The following is a 16,482-nucleotide window of genomic DNA, read 5'->3' on the forward strand; positions in this document are numbered from 1 at the left end:
AACCACTGTAGTTTTACTAACCATAATTTTGTTTTAAGGTTTTAGGTTTGTTGTTAATGTTGTTTAAATTTGTTTAAAAATGGTTCGAAGTCAAGAATTTAACAGTGGTCATACTGATAAAATATTTGAAGAGTTAAACAGGTTTGATAACTACAACTAATTTTAATCAATGTAGAATTTAAAATTGTTAAAAAAAACAATCAAAACTGAAAAATAAGTTGCTTAAAGATAATTTATTGTTTTTTTATGTCAGGGATAGAAAAGAAGACAAAGTTTATTGTGATGTCATAATCAATGATGGAAAGAAGAAGCATTCTGCTCACAAAAACATTCTTGGATTTTTCTGTGTTTTCTTTGGAACAATGTTTACAACTGAGGTATAATAAAACAATTTAAAAACTTTAAATGACAACAAATAGTTTATAAAGTTAGGTAGTAAAATGTGTTTTATCACAAAATAGTTTTATTAGAAAGCATAGTGTCTTTATAAAAAATTATTTTTAAAACAAATCTAATAGTTTAGTCAACCTGATTTATGTTTTTACAGATGAAAGAGAAATACAATCCCATTGTAAAGATCCAAGGAATAAGCTCGGAAATTATGGAACTTATTTTAGATTATGCCTACACTGCAAAAATCCTGATAACCGAAGAAAATGTCTTTGAGATTATGGAAGCAGCAGATTATCTACAAATTAACAGTAAGATTGATAATATTATAGTTTTAACCTTAAAATTACAACGTATTATATATTTAGAACTTCGCAAGTTTTGTGGAGGATTTCTGCAAACCATTGTTGATGTTGAGAATTGTTTAACCATGCTGGCTTATTCTCAAAGATACAACCTTAAAAATATAAAGCAAGGAGCCCAGAAAATGATTGCTGAGAATTTTGAAAAAGTTGCATCAAAGCAAGAATTCATCAAACTTTGTTTTGAGGATTTGATTTCTATTTTGAAACTGAAAGAAAAAAAGGCAAGGAATATATTTTTTAAGTTTTTAAAGTAAATAAAGTTCTGCAATAAATTAAAAAATTTAATTTTAAGTTTTAAATCTTTAAATACTTACCAACTTCAGGTTTCATCAGAAAAGGTCATTTATAATGCGATGATGAATTGGATAAAACATGACAGCAATGAACGACAGAAACATGTCAACCAATTGTTTCAATCTCTTGATCTTCTTAAATTAGGTAGAGAATTTTTACAACAAGTTGTAATGAAAGAGGTCAGTTCAGTCATAAATATTTTATTAAAGATTTTAAACTGTTTAACTATTTTTTTACCGCTGAAATGGGTTACTGGCATTACTCTATGTTTGGGTCATAAAGTCGACCTTTCATGTTAAGGATAAAGATATTAAAAAAAAATTATCTAAAAAATAAAATTTTAATTTTGTACAAACTTGTTTGCAGGATTTGATAATGAAATCTATGGAATGTTCTCATTTACTTCTTTCTGCTTTGGTTAATTTTGCCCCACCAGAAAAAAAAGGTCAACTAATATTTATTTATCAAACTTTAGTTAAATATTTTTGTGGATGAATGAATAATATCTAACTTTATACGATTTGTGATTTATTTTTAATTATATGTACCATAAACTAGATAAAAAATTTGTTTTAGTTAAAAGGTAAACCAAACTGTTTAATTATTCTACCTAAATGTATTATTTTTTTTCATTTTTCTTAAATAACATTTTTTTAACATTTAAATTGCAGATCCAGCAAAGTTACTTATTATGGGAGGGTATAGTTATGAAAAGGAAGCTATTTTGTTTAACACTGTTACCAAACAATGGACTTCAATGCCAGTATGTTAGTTTTAAATATATTGGATTGTATTTTAATTCAAGAGCCCAAATTTTTTATAATTTCTTGTGCTAACAGTTGTTGTTTTAAACAGGGGGATTAGTTTAAATTGTAAATATTTAATAAAATTGCTAATATTTTTTAATAGAAGTTTTAAAATATATTTGCAGAAATTAAATGAAAAAAGGTGGGGAGCTTTATCTGCTGTTGTCAACAAACAAGTTTTCATCATGGGAGGGGATGGTAAATCCACTATTGAGAGTTTAAAGTTAGATGAAGTAGATCCACAATGGAAAGTTGAAAGTCCAATGAAACAAGCTCGGTGTTATGCATCATCAGCTGTCATAAATGGTTGGTTTATAAACTTTTGCATTTTTAAGAAAAAGAAATTAAACTTGTACTTTAGAAATTTATTTAGTTTTAAAGTGGTATAGATTTTATTAACACAATTTGAAACTAGAATAAATCTTATATTTTAAGGTAAAAAAAAAATTATAGTTAAAATCTAATTAATGGTCTTTTTAATTAAAACATCTTTGGTTTTGTAAGGTTTTGTTTTGTAAAGTATTTTAAATCTTGGAATATTTGTTCTAGATTGTATTTACACAACTGGAGGCCAGGATGAAAATAATCAATTTTTATCAAGTGGGGAATTCTTGGATGTGAGGACAAATAAAAGAGGAAATATTCCTGACATGATTGTTCCACGTAAAGACCATGTATTGCTTGCTGCAAAAGGTAAACATACAAATTTCATGTAAATTATTTTAATGTTTTTTCGACTGCAAAAATTTATGTTAACGATCAATAAAAAGATGTCAAACGATTTAATTAAATATTTAATTTTAATCAATTTACTTAAGATTTAAAAAAAACAGTGCGGTAAACAAATTATACAATAAAAACGGTAAAGACTCTAAATATTTATGTTCAGGTAAATTATTTGCAATCGGGGGATGGAATGATAAAAATAGAAGTTTAAGTTCATCAGAATGTTTTGATTTTGATGAACAAAAGTGGTCTCTTATTTCTGCAATGAATTATAATGTAGATAATCATGCAGCTGTAGTTTTAGATGATCACATATTTGTTACTGGTGAGTAAAATTATTTTAAAGTAAATTTTTTTTGTAATTGTCTTTAACTTAAAATTTCTTTTTTAACAGAAACAATTATTAAATTTAATAGAAATAAAATTAATATTTTTACTTTTTGAAATTTTTTTTACCTAAATCAAAATAAAATTTAAAAAACTTTAAAAATATGTTTTCTAGGTGGATGTCGAGACATTCGTGCAGTTTCATCAGTGATCAAATACAACATTATTACTGATACATGGTCAGAAGTTGCACTAATGAACAAGGCTAGAGATGGTCACTGTGCCTCAGTTGTAGATAGCAAGATTTATGTTATGGGAGGCTTAGATGATAAGTAAGTTAAACTAAATATTTAGTTTGTAATAATTTATTAAACTCTGGTTTATTGTTTTATTATTTAGGTATGCTCCAGTTACTTCCATTGAAGTATTTGATCCCACAAACAACAAATGGACAATCATTGCTGAAACAAAAAGGAAAATATCTGGTGCAACAATGGTTGTTGTTTAATGCCAATATTTATATTTGTGATGTCATAATGGATAATTTATTATTTTATTACTTTTTTTAACCACATAACAAGTACATTTTAAGAATATTTTTGTGATTGTTTTAAAATATTATTTAAAATTTATGCATTTAAAAAAAATTCAAAATTTTTAAATAGATTATTTAAACTATTAAAAACCTGTAAAATATATAACCTGATATCTGTAGATAATTTTATTGATTTTTATTTGTCTAATTTTATAAAACTGTTTAATTTTAGTTTAAAATTGACCACCAATGGTTATAATCTCTTAGTATTTTTTTTTCTAATTGATTCTTTTAAAATATTATTTGCATTGAATTTATGTTTTTAAATTAGGACTATTTTATAAATTAAATGTGTCATCTTTTTCATTTATTAACATAATTTAATTTCTAATGTATTTATTTTTTGCATATCTAACCACTGTAGTTTTACTAACCATAATTTTGTTTTAAGGTTTTAGGTTTGTTGTTAATGTTGTTTAAATTTGTTTAAAAATGGTTCGAAGTCAAGAATTTAACAGTGGTCATACTGATAAAATATTTGAAGAGTTAAACAGGTTTGTTAACTACAACTAATTTTAATTAATGTAGAATTTAATATTGTTAAAAAAAACAATCAAAACTGAAAAATAAGTTGCTTAAAGATAATTTATTGTTTTTTATGTCAGGGATAGAAAAGAAGACAAAGTTTATTGTGATGTCATAATCAATGATGGAAAGAAGGAACATTCTGCTCACAAAAACATTCTTGGATTTTTCTGTGTTTTCTTTGGAACAATGTTTACAACTGAGGTAAAATAAAACAATTTAAAAACTTTCAATGACAAAAAGTTTATACAGTAAAGTAGTCAAATGTGTTTTATTACAAAATAGTTTTATTAGAAATTATAGTGTCTTTATAATAAATAATTTTCAAGCAAATATATAAGTTTAGTCAACTTGATTTATGCTTTTACAGATGAAAGAGAAATACAATCCCATTGTAAAGATTCAAGGAATAAGCTCGGAAATTATGGAACTTATTTTAGATTATGTCTACACTGCAAAAATCCTGATAACTGAAGAAAATGTCTTTGAGATTATGGAAGCAGCAGATTATCTACAGATTAACAGTAAGATTGATATTATTATAGTTTTAACCTTAAAATTACAACATGTTATATATTTAGAACTTCGCAAGTTTTGTGGAGGATTTCTGCAAACCATTGTTGATGTTGAGAATTGTTTAACCATGCTGGCTTATTCTCAAAGATACAACCTTGAAAATTTAAAGCAAGGAGCCCAGAAAATGATTGCTAATAATTTTGAAAAAGTTGCATCAAAGCAAGAATTTATTAAACTTTGTTTCGAGGATTTGCTTTCTATTCTGAAACTGAATGAAAAAAAGGCAAGAAAATTATTTTTTAGTAGTTTTTTAGGTAACAAAGTTGAGTTACAAACCTAGCAAATTGATTTTTATATTTAAAATTCTTAATAATATGCACAACTACAGGTTTCATCAGAGAAGATAACTTACAATGCGATGATGAATTGGATAAAACATGACAGCAATGACCGACAGAAACATGTTAACCAATTGTTTCAATCTCTTGATCTTCTTAAATTTAACAGAGAATTTCTACAACAAGTTGTAATGAAAGAGGTCAGTTAAGTGAAAAATATTTTATTAAAAGATTTAAAATGTTAATATTAAAATAACACTTGGTACAAACTTTTTTGCAGGATTTGATAATGAAATCTTTGGAATGTTCTCATTTACTTCTTTCTGCTTTGATTAGTTTTGCCCCACCAGAAAAAGAAGGTCAACTAATATTTATTTATAAAACTTTAGTCAAATTTTTTTGAGGATGAATGAATAATATTAAACCTTAATTTATAAGATATGTGATTTTAATTTTAATTATATGTACCATAAACTAAAAAAAAATTTGTTTTAGTTAAAAGGTAAACCAAACTGTTTAATTATTCTACCTAAATGTATTATTTTTTTCATTTTTCTTAAATAACATTTTTTAACATTTAAATTGCAGATCCAGCAAAGTTACTTATTATGGGAGGGAATAGTTATGAAACGGAAGCTATTTTGTTTAACACTGTTACCCAACAATGGACTTCAATGCCAGTATGTTAGTTTTAAAAATATTGGATTGTATTTTAATCCAAGAGCCCAAATTTTTAATTACTGGTTTTTACATTTTTTTTTTAAATATATTTGTAGAAATTAAATGAAGAAAGGTTTGGAGCTTCATCTGCTGTTGTCAACAAACAAGTTTTCATCATGGGAGGGTTGGGTAAATTCTCTGTTGAGAGTTTAAAGTTAGATGAAGTAGATCCACAATGGAGAGTTGAACCTCCAACGAAACAAGCTCGGTTGTGTGCATCATCAGCTGTCATAAATGGTTGGTTCATAAACTTTTGCACTTTTAAGAAAAAGGAATGAAACTTGTATTTTTGAAATTTATTTAGTTTTAAAGTGGTATAGTATGTATTAACACAATTTGAGTCTAGAATAAATATTATATTTTAAGGTAAAAAAATAAATATACTTAAAAACTAATTAATGGTCTTTTTAATTAAAACATTTTTTAGGTTTTGTAAGGTTTTGTTTTGTAGAGTATTTTAAATCTTAGTAATTATTGTTCTAGATTGTATTTACACAACTGGAGGCCAGGATGAAAATAATCAATTTTTATCAAGAGGGGAATTCTTGGATGTGAGGACAAATAAAAGGGGAAATATTCCTGACATGATTGTTCCACGTAAAGACCATGTATTGCTTGCTGTAAAAGGTAAACATACAAAATTTCATGTAAATTATTTCAATGTTTTTTCGACTGCAAAAATTTAAATTAACGATCAATAAAAAGATGTCAAACGATTTAATTAGATATTTAATTTTAATTAATTTGGTTAAGATTTTAAAAAAACAGTGCGGTAAACAAATTAAACAATAAAAACGGTAAAGACTCTAAATATTTATGTTCAGGTAAATTATTTGCAATCGGGGGATGTAATGATAAAAATAGAAGTTTAAGTTCATCAGAATGTTTTGATTTTGATAAACAAAAGTGGTCTCGTATTTCTCCAATGATTTATAATGTAGATGATCATGCAGCTGTAGTTTTAGATGATCACATATTTGTTACTGGTGAGTCAAATTTTTTTAAAGTAATTTTTTTTGTAATTGTCTTTAACTTAAAATTTATTTTTTAACAGAAACAATTATTAAACTTAATGGAAATAAAAAAAAATTATTACTTTTTGAAATTTTTTTATCCAAATCAAATTAAAATTTGAAAAATTTTAAACATATTTTTTTTTAGGTGGACGTCAGCGTGGCATTTGGGCAGTTTCATCAGTGATCAAATACAACATTATTACTGATACATGGTTAGAAGTTACACTAATGAACAAGGCTCGATTTGGTCACTGTGCCTCAGTTGTAGATGGCAAGATTTATGTTGTTGGGGGCATTAATGAAGGGTAAGTTAAACTAAATATTTAGTTTGTAATAATTTATTAAACTCTGGTTTACTGTTTTATTATTTAGGAGTCCAGTTAATTCCATTGAAGTATTTGATCCCACAAACTACAAGTGGACAATCATTGCTGAAACAAAAAGGGAAATATTTAGTGCAACAATGGTTGTTGTTTAATACCAATATTATTATTTGTGATGTCATAATGGATAATTTATTATTTTAATGCTTTTTTTAACCACATAACAAGTACATTTTAAGAATATTTTTGTGGTTGTTTTAAAACAATATTTAAAATTTATGCATTTAAAAAAAATTCAAAATTTTTAAATAGATTATTTAAACTATTAAAAACCTGTAAAATATATAACCTGATATCTGTAGATCATTTTATTGATTTTTTTATTTTGTATAATTTTATATAACTGTTTAATTTTAGTTTAAAATTGACCACCAATGGTTATAATCTCTTAGTATTTTTTTTTCTAATTGATTTTTTTTAAATATTATTTGCATTGAATTTATGTTTTTAAATTAGGACTATTTTATAAATTAAATGTGTCATCTTTTTCTTTCATTAACTTAATTTAATTTCTAATGTATTTATATTTTGCATCTCTAACCACTGTAGTTTTACTAACCATAATTTTGTTTTAAGGTTTTAGGTTTGTTGTTAATGTTGTTTAAATTTGTTAAAAATGGTTCGAAGTCAAGAATTTAACAGTGGCCATACTGATAAAATATTTGAAGATTTAAACAGGTTTGTTAATTGAAAATCAGTTTTAATCAATGTAGAATGTAAAATTGTTTAAAAAATTGTTTATAATATGTTTTTTAAAGATAATAAGTTGTTTTTTATGTCAGGGATAGAAAGAAAGACAAAGATTATTGTGATGTCATAATCAATGATGGAACAAAGAAGCATTCTGCTCATAAAAACATTCTCGGATTTTTTTGTGTTTTTTTTGGAACAATGTTTACAACTGAGGTAAATAAAAACAATTTAAAAACTTTTAATGGCAAATAGTTTATACAGTAAAGTAGTCAAATGTGTTTTATTACGAAATAGTTTTATTAGAAATCATAGTGTCTTTATAATAAATAAGTTTCAAGCAAATATATAAGTTTAGTCAACCTGATTTATATTTTACAGAAGAGAGAGAAATACAATCCCATTGTAAAGATCCAAGGAATAAGCTCGGAAATTATGGAACTTATTTTAGATTATGCCTACACTGCAAAAATCCTGATAACTGAAGAAAATGTCTTTGAGATTATGGAAGCAGCAGATTATCTACAGATTAACAGTAAGAATGATAATATTATAGTTTTAACTTAAAATTACAACGTATTATATATTTAGAACTTTGCAAGTTTTGTGAAGGATTTCTGCAAACCATTGTTGATGTTGAGAATTGTTTAACCATGCTGGCTTATTCTCAACGATACAACCTAGAAAACTTAAAGCAAGGAGCTCAGAAAATAATTGCTGAGAATTTTGAAAAAGTTGCATTAAAGCAAGAATTTATCAAACTTTGTTTCGAGCATTTTATTTCTATTCTGAAACTGAAAGAAAAAAAGGCAAGAATTTTCTTTTCTTGTAGTTTTTAAAGTAACAAAGTTGAGTTACAAACCTAGCAAATTGATTTTTATATTTAAAATCCTTAATAATATGCACAACTTCAGGTTTCATCAGAAAAGGTATTTTACAATGCGATGATGAATTGGATAAAACATGACAGCAATGAACGACAGAAACATGTCAACCAATTGTTTCAATCTCTTGATCTTCCTAAATTAAGCAGAGAATTTCTACAACAAGTTGTAATGAAAGAGGTCAGTTCAGTCATAAATATTTTATTAAAAGATTTAAAATGTTATAATTGAAGTAACACTTTGTACAAACTTGTTTGCAGGATTTGATAATGAAATCTTTGGAGTGTTCTCATTTAATTATTTCTGCTTTGATTAGTTTTGCCCCACCAGAAAAAAAAGGTCAACAAATATTTATTTATAAAATTTTAGCTAACTTTTTTTGTTGATAAATGAATAATATTAAACCTAACTTTATAAGATTTGTGATTTTAATTTTAATTATATGTATCATAACCTAGAAAAAAATTTTGTTTTAGTTAAAAGGTAAACCAAACTGTTTAATTATTCTACCTAAATGCTTTTTTTTTTCATTTTTTTTAAATAACATTTTTTTAACATTTAAATTGCAGATCCAGCAAAGTTACTTATTATGGGAGGGGGTTGGTATAAAAAGGAAGCTATTTTGTTTAACATTGTTACCCAACAATGGACTTCAATGCCAGTATGTTAGTTTTAAATGTATTGGATTGTATTTTAATCCAAGAGTCTAAATTTTTTATAATTTCTTGTGCTAACAGTTGTTGTTTTAAACAGAGGGATTAGTTTAAATTGTAAATATTTAATAAAATTGCTAATATTTTTTTCTTAAAATTAAGTAAAAGTATAAATTTTTTTAAGTTATTTAATGTGAACTCAAATAAAGTATAATTGCAGGAATTAAATGAAGAAAGATGGGGAGCTTCATCTGCTGTTGTCAACAAACAAGTTTTCATCATAGGAAGGCAGGGTAAATCCTCTGTTGAGAGTTTAAGGTTAGATGAAATAGATCCACAATGGAAAGTTGAAAGTCCAATGAAACAAGCTCGGTGGTTTGCATCATCAGCTGTCATAAATGGTTGGTTTATAAACTTTTGGTTTTGTTTTGTAGAGTATTTTAAATCTTGGTAATTATTGTTCTAGATTGTATTTACACAACTGGAGGCCAGGATGAAAATAATCAAATTTTATCAAGTGGGGAATTCTTGGATGTGAGGACAAATAAAAGAGGAAATATTCGTGACATGATTGTTCCACGTAGAAACCATGTATTACTTGCTGCAAAAGGTAAACATACAAATTTCATGTAAATTATTTCAATGTTTTTTCAACTGCAAAAATTTGAATTAACGATCAATAAAAAGATGTCAAACGATTTAATTAACTATTTAATTTTAATTAATTTGGTTTAGATTTAAAAAAACAGTGCGCTAAACAAATTATACAATAAAAACGGTAAAGACTCTAAATATTTATGTTCAGGTAAATTATTTGCAATCGGGGGACGGAATGATAAAAATAGAAGTTTAAGTTCATCAGAATATTTTGATTTTGATGAACAAAAGTGGTCTCTTATTTCTCCAATGAATCATGGTGTAAGTGATCATTCAGCTGTAGTTTTAGATGATCACATATTTGTTACTGGTGAGTAAAATTTTTTTAAAGTAAATTTTTTTGTAATCGTCGTTAACTTAAAATTTATTTTTTAACAATACAATTATTAAATTTAATAAAAATTTAAATAAAATTATTATTTATTGAAATTTTTTTATCCAAACCAAAAAAAATTTGAAAAACTTTAAACATATTTTTTCTAGGTGGACGTCGAGATGGCTCAGTCGCAATTTCATCAGTGATCAATTACAACATTTCTACTAAAACATGGTCAGAAGTTGCACCAATGAACAAGGCTCGATATGGTCACTGTGCCTCAGTTGTAGATGGCAAGATTTATGTTGTTGGGGGCCTAAACAACTGGTAAGTCAAACTAAATATTTAGTTTGTAATAATTTATTAAACTCTGGTTTATTGTTTTATTATTTAGGCATCCAGTTACTTTTATGGAAGTATTTGATCCCACAAACAACAAATGGACAATCATTGCCGAAACAAGAAGGAATGTATATTATGCAACAATGGTTGTTGTTTAATGCCAATATTTATATTTATGATGTCATAATGGATAATTTATTATTTTAATACTTTTTTTAATCACATAACAAGTACATTTTAAGAATATTTTTGTGGTTGTTTTAAAACAATATTTAAAATTTATGCATTTAAAAAATATTCAAAATTTTTTAATAGATTATTTAAACTATTAAAAATCTGTAAAATATATAACCCGATATCTGTAGATAATTTTATTGATTTTTTTATTTTGTATAATTTTAAATAACTGTTTAATTTTAGTTTAAAATTGACCACCAATGGTTATAATCTCTTAGTATTTTTTTTCTAATTGATTCTTTAAAAATATTATTTGCATTGAATTTAAGTTTTTAAATTAGGACTATTTTATAAATTAAATGTGTCATCTTTTTCTTTCATTAATATAATTTAATTTTTAATGTATTTATTTTTTGCATCTCTAACCACTGTAGTTTTACTAACCATAATTTTGTTTTAAGGCTTTAGGTTTGTTGTTAATGTTGTATAAATTTATTAAAAATGGTTCGAAGTCAAGAATTTAACAGTGGCCATACTGATAAAATATTTGAAAAGTTAAACAGGTTTGTTAACTTCAACTAGTTTTAATTAATGTAGAATTTAAAATTGTTAAAAAAACAATCAAAATCGAAAAATAAGTTGCTTAAAGATAATTTATTGTTTTTATGTCAGGGATAGAAAAGGAGACAAAGATTATTGTGATGTCATAATCAATGATGGAACAAAGGAGCATTCTGCTCACAAAAACATTCTTGGATTTTTCTGTGTTTTCTTTGGAACAATGTTTACAACTGAGGTAAAAAAAACTATTTTATATCTGTCTGATGGCAGATAGCTTATACAACATAATAATTAAATATGTTTTATTTAAAAAATAGTTTTGTTAAAAATTATAGTGTCTTTATAATGAATAATTTTCAAGCAAATATATGAGTTTAGTCAACTTGATTCATGATTTTACAGATGAGAGAGAAATACAATCCCATTGTAAAGATCCAAGGAATAAGCTCGGAAATTATGGAACTTATTTTAGATTATGCCTACACTGCAAAAATCCTGATAACCGAAGAAAATGTCTTCGAGATTATGGAAGCTGCAGATTTTCTACAGATTAACAGTAAGATTGATAATATTATATTTTTAACCTTAAAATTACAACGTATTTTAAATTTAGAACTTCGCAAGTTTTGTGGAGGATTTCTGCAAACCATTGTTGATGTTGAGAATTGTTTAACCATGCTGGCTTATTCTCGAAGATACAACCTTGAAAACTTAAAGCAAGGAGCCCAGAAAATAATTGCTGAGAATTTTGAAAAAGTTGCATCAAAGCAAGAATTTATCAAACTTTGTTTTGAAGATTTGCTTTCTATTCTAAAATTAAAAGAAAAAAAAGCAAGAAATATATTTTTTAAGTTTTTAAAGTAAATAAAGTTCTGCAGTAAACTTAACAAATTAAATTTTATATTTTAAATATTTAAATACTTACCAACTTCAGGTTTCATCTGAGAAGTTCATTTATAATGCGATGATAAATTGGATAAAACATGACAGCAATGAACGACAGAAACATGTCAACCAATTGTTTCAATCTCTTGATCTTCCTAAATTAAGCAGAGAATTTTTACAACAAGTTGTAATGAAAGAGGTCAGTTCAGTCATAAATATTTTATTAAAAATTTTAAACTGTTTAACTATTTTTTATCGCTGGAATGGGTAACTGGCATTACTCTATGTTTGGGTCATAAAGTCGACCTTTCACATTAAGGATAAAGATATTTTTAAAAAATTATCTAAAAAATGAAATTAAAATTTTGTACAAACTTGTTTGCAGGATTTGATAATGAAATCTATGGAGTGTAATCAAATGCTTATCTCTGCTTTGGTTAATTTTGCCCCACTAGAAAAAAAAGGTCAACAATTATTTATTTATCAAATTTAAATTAAATTTTGTTGTAGAATAAATAAAATTTTATGATTAATTTTTTTTCATTATTAACAACTGTGAAAATTTTTAATTTTAGATTAATTGTTTGCCAGATTTGTTTTTATATTAATTTAGTATATTTTACTCTTTTTATCAAATATGTATATATTTTTTTAACATTGAAATTGCAGATTCAGCAAAGTTACTTATTATGGGAGGGGGTTGGTATAAAAAGGAAGCTATTTTGTTTAACACTGTTACCCAACAATGGACTTCAATGCCAGTAAGTTAGTTTTAAATGTATTGGATTGTATTTTAATCCAAGAGTCTAAATTTTTTTTAATTTCTTGTGCTAACAGTTGTTGTTTTAAACAGGGGAATTAGTTCAAATTGTAAATATTTAATAAAATTTCTAATATTTTTTTCTTTAAATTAGGTAAAAATATATTTTTTTAAGCTATTTAATGTGAAATAATAATAAAAAGTATATTTGTAGGATTTAAATGAAAAAAGAAGTGGAGCTTCATCTGCTGTTGTCAACAAACAAGTTTTCATCATGGGAGGAAGGGGTAAATCCTCTGTTGAGAGTTTAAAGTTAGATGAAGTAGATCCACAATGGAAAGTTGAAAGTCCAATGAAACAAGCTCGGTGTTATGCATCATCAGCTGTCATAAATGGTTGGTTTATAAACTTTTGCAATTTTAAGAAAAAGAAATGAAACTTGTATTTTAGAAATTTATTCAGTTTTAAAGTGGTATAGATTTTATTAACACAATTTGAGTCTAGAATAAATATTATATTTATTTTAAATCTTGCTAATTTTTGTTAAGTATTTTAAATCTTGCTAATTATTGTTCTAGATTGTATTTACACAACTGGAGGCCAGGATGTAAATGATATTACTTTATCAAGTGGGGAATTCTTGGATGTGAGGACAAATAAAAGGGGAAATATTCCTGACATGATTGTTCCACGTAGAGGACATGCATTACTTGCTGTAAAAGGTAAACATACAAAATTTCATGTAAATTATTTCAATGTTTTTTCGACTGCAAAAATTTAGATTAACGATCAATAAAAAGATGTGAAACGATTTAATTAAATATTTAATTTTAATTAATTTGGTTTAGATTTAAAAAAACAGTGCGGTAAACAAATTATACAATAAAAACGGTAAAGACTGCAAATATTTATGTTCAGGTAAATTGTTTGCAATCGGGGGATGGAATGATAAAGATGGAAGATTAAGTTCATCAGAATGTTTTGATTTTGATAAACAAAAGTGGTCTCTTATTCCTCTAATGAATTATAATGTAAATGATCATGCAGCTGTAGTTTTAGATGATCACATATTAGTTACTGGTGAGTCGAATTTCTAGTAAATTTAATTTTTTTTGTAATCGTCTTTAACTTAAAATTTATTTTTTAACACAAACAAATAATAATTTTAATGAAAATAAAAATAAAATTCCTACTTTTTGAAATTTTTTTTATCCAAATCAAATTAAAATTTGAAAAATTTTAAACCTATGTTTTCTAGGTGGATGTCGAGATGACGTTGTTTCATCAGTGATCAAATACAACATTATTAGTGATACATGGTCAGAAGTTGCACCAATGAACAAAGCTCGACGTGATCACTGTGCCTCAGTTGTAGATGGCAAGATTTATGTTGTTGGGGGCAGGGATAAGTAAGTTAAACTAAATATTTAGTTTGTAATAATTTATTAAACTCTGGTTTATTGTTTTATTATTTAGGTTATTTAGGTTTGATCCAGTTGATTCCATTGAAGTATTTGATCCCACGAACAACAAGTGGACAATCATTGCTGAAACAGGAAGGACAATATTTCATGCAACAATGGTTGTTGTTTAATGCCAATATTTATATTTGTGATGTCATAATGGATAATTTAATATTTTAATACTTTTTTCAAGTACGCATTTAAAATTATATTAAATTACTTTTATCGATTATTTAACTAATATAACCTTAAAAATATATAACATGATATCTGTATATAATTTTATAGATTTTTTTTGATTTTATAAAATTTTATAAAATTCGTGTGATTTTAGTTTAAAATTATTACCAATGTTTGTAACTACTTTGTAATTTTTTTATTTTAGTCTTTTGAAGTTTTGATTTAAATTAAATTTATGTTATTTTGGGTAATTTCATAGGTTTAATTTGTGTTACTTTCCATGATTTATTTTTTAAAAATATGATGTTTGCAATAATTCATTAAACCCTGTCCGCTTAGTTAATTATGTTGAAGAATTCAATCCTGGGAAAATTAAGTGGACATTGGGTGCTGGAATAGAAAGGAATATAAGTGATGCAAAAATGGGGGTTGTTTGATTATATTGATGTGGCTTATTTAAATTACAAAAACACTCTAAAAGAAATTAGCAATTTTTTTTTATTTTTAGTTTATATTGTATTATTGTTATTTACAGTATAATTAATTAACATTAGCCTATATTGTAATTACCACTACACTTCTATTGTATATGCAATTAAGGCTTTTATGAATATAATCGCAGTTACTTAGTTTGTTTTATTTTGAGAATAATTTTTTTAAATATCTAATTAATTTGATTTTGCTTTTTAATATTTTGCATTTTTAGTAATGTGGTAACTAATCATTTTCTTTTTTTTAATTATTATGCAAATTAAAAATAAAGTCTTATAAATGTTCAATACATTTTGTTAAATAATGCATAAGTTAACAAAAATACAAACTTGGTTGAAATATTTAAACATTTTAGTTAAGTTCACAACTTTAGATTTATTAAATTAAGTCAATGATTAAATTTAAAAAAACTGCTTTAACACATTTTCACTGGTTTTACAACATTTATTTATTTACACTTTTTGGGTGAAATATTTTTAATCAACATTTAAAATCAAATTTTTTTGTTTTTTTAAATTATTATTTGGACTTTATTAATTTGTAATTATTTTTTGTCACATAACATTTATGCTTTTTTAAATTTTTACATGTTAAGTATTTCCGCATCATTTTAATCAACCTCCACCTAAACTTTACTTTTCCCGAAGTAGGAATCCAAGAACTGCTCAACGTAGTTTCGGTACCACGGCATTTTCTTAAAAACTTTTGCCAATCTGGTCAGCATTGGGGTCATTTCCTCCTTGGGTTTTGGTTCTTGTGGGTAAAAGTCACCAAACATACAGGTCCCCATGTTTGTGACAACAAATTGGTATGGGTCAGTCACGGATGGGAAGACGAAACCTAAGAAATAATTTTAAAGAATAAAACCAAAACTTTAAACATGAGTTTGTAGGCTAAACATGTAGGCTATATTAAAGTCTTATATTTTAATTTTATAAACTAAAAAAAAAGTATTATAAAATCTAAAAAATTAACTTTTCAAAAAAAAAATTGTTTAAAAGTATTTACATATTATTTGAGGTATATTATTACTTGATAAAAGATAAATCTAACGAGAACAAAATTAAAATACAAAAACAAATTAAGTCAGCAAACTTGTCATGTTATACTAGTCTTTGACGTTGCATAAGTAAGAAACAGGCACATTTGTGTTTTTGTTTCAAGTTGAATGCATCTTAAATTTGACCTTAATGGAATCAAACTCGAAACATTTAAAAAAATATTCTGAAAAATATTTTTGAAACATTTGATTGACGGCAGTGAAACAGTAAACATATTTTTGAAACCAAATACCTAAAGTTTAATTCTCGCTATTGACATGTTGTTGTATTTTGGTGTGATATTAGTAAAAACGTTGATTTGAAAAAAAATCTCAATTTTTTAAACACTTCTCTTCAAAAAAAATTACAGAAAAAATAAAA

General features: G+C 25.4%; 4 protein-coding genes and 1 long non-coding RNA gene across 6 annotated transcripts; all 5 read left to right on the plus strand.

Moving 5' to 3' along the window:
* Positions 1 to 79: 79 nt before the first annotated feature.
* Positions 80 to 3,682, plus strand: LOC145742668 (kelch-like protein 12). The gene is made up of 12 exons (XM_082560444.1): positions 80 to 141; positions 254 to 377; positions 548 to 701; positions 759 to 976; positions 1,079 to 1,228; positions 1,416 to 1,494; positions 1,721 to 1,812; positions 1,981 to 2,161; positions 2,405 to 2,548; positions 2,745 to 2,906; positions 3,084 to 3,240; positions 3,308 to 3,682. The coding sequence occupies exons 1-12, from the start codon at positions 80 to 82 to the stop codon at positions 3,414 to 3,416; spliced, it is 1,632 nt and encodes a 543-aa protein (XP_082416570.1). The 3' UTR covers positions 3,417 to 3,682.
* Positions 3,683 to 4,193: 511 nt separating this feature from the next.
* LOC145743133 (kelch-like protein 12) lies at positions 4,194 to 7,365 on the plus strand. Its single transcript, XM_082561037.1, has 11 exons — positions 4,194 to 4,232; positions 4,399 to 4,552; positions 4,610 to 4,827; positions 4,933 to 5,082; positions 5,163 to 5,241; positions 5,471 to 5,562; positions 5,659 to 5,839; positions 6,086 to 6,229; positions 6,427 to 6,588; positions 6,764 to 6,923; positions 6,991 to 7,365. Exons 1-11 carry the CDS (start codon positions 4,218 to 4,220, stop codon positions 7,094 to 7,096), a joined length of 1,461 nt encoding a protein of 486 aa, XP_082417163.1. The 5' UTR covers positions 4,194 to 4,217; the 3' UTR covers positions 7,097 to 7,365.
* Positions 7,366 to 7,577: 212 nt separating this feature from the next.
* Positions 7,578 to 15,348, plus strand: LOC145741967 (kelch-like protein 12). Of its 2 annotated transcripts, none has more exons than XM_082559673.1 (12): positions 7,578 to 7,679; positions 7,784 to 7,907; positions 8,073 to 8,226; positions 8,283 to 8,500; positions 8,606 to 8,755; positions 8,836 to 8,914; positions 9,145 to 9,236; positions 9,449 to 9,629; positions 9,695 to 9,838; positions 13,845 to 14,006; positions 14,185 to 14,335; positions 14,403 to 15,348. In XM_082559673.1, exons 1-12 carry the CDS (start codon positions 7,618 to 7,620, stop codon positions 14,518 to 14,520), a joined length of 1,635 nt encoding a protein of 544 aa, XP_082415799.1. In that variant the 5' UTR covers positions 7,578 to 7,617; the 3' UTR covers positions 14,521 to 15,348. The 2 variants fall into 2 exon arrangements, with proteins under 2 accessions (XP_082415799.1, XP_082415800.1); XM_082559674.1 differs by lacking the exons at positions 13,845 to 14,006; positions 14,185 to 14,335; positions 14,403 to 15,348 and adding exons at positions 10,034 to 10,195; positions 10,369 to 10,528; positions 10,596 to 11,039.
* LOC145744026 (uncharacterized) lies at positions 11,185 to 11,675 on the plus strand. The gene is made up of 3 exons (XR_014281045.1): positions 11,185 to 11,283; positions 11,393 to 11,516; positions 11,643 to 11,675. It is a non-coding gene; the product is annotated as an uncharacterized LOC145744026 (long non-coding RNA).
* LOC145741968 (kelch-like protein 6) lies at positions 11,696 to 12,210 on the plus strand. The gene is made up of 2 exons (XM_082559675.1): positions 11,696 to 11,837; positions 11,895 to 12,210. The coding sequence occupies exons 1-2, from the start codon at positions 11,738 to 11,740 to the stop codon at positions 12,143 to 12,145; spliced, it is 351 nt and encodes a 116-aa protein (XP_082415801.1). The 5' UTR covers positions 11,696 to 11,737; the 3' UTR covers positions 12,146 to 12,210.
* Positions 15,349 to 16,482: the final 1,134 nt, after the last annotated feature.

This window comes from Corella eumyota, chromosome 2, assembly GCF_963082875.1.
Source record: "Corella eumyota chromosome 2, kaCorEumy4.1, whole genome shotgun sequence".
NCBI lineage: Eukaryota > Metazoa > Chordata > Ascidiacea > Phlebobranchia > Corellidae > Corella > Corella eumyota.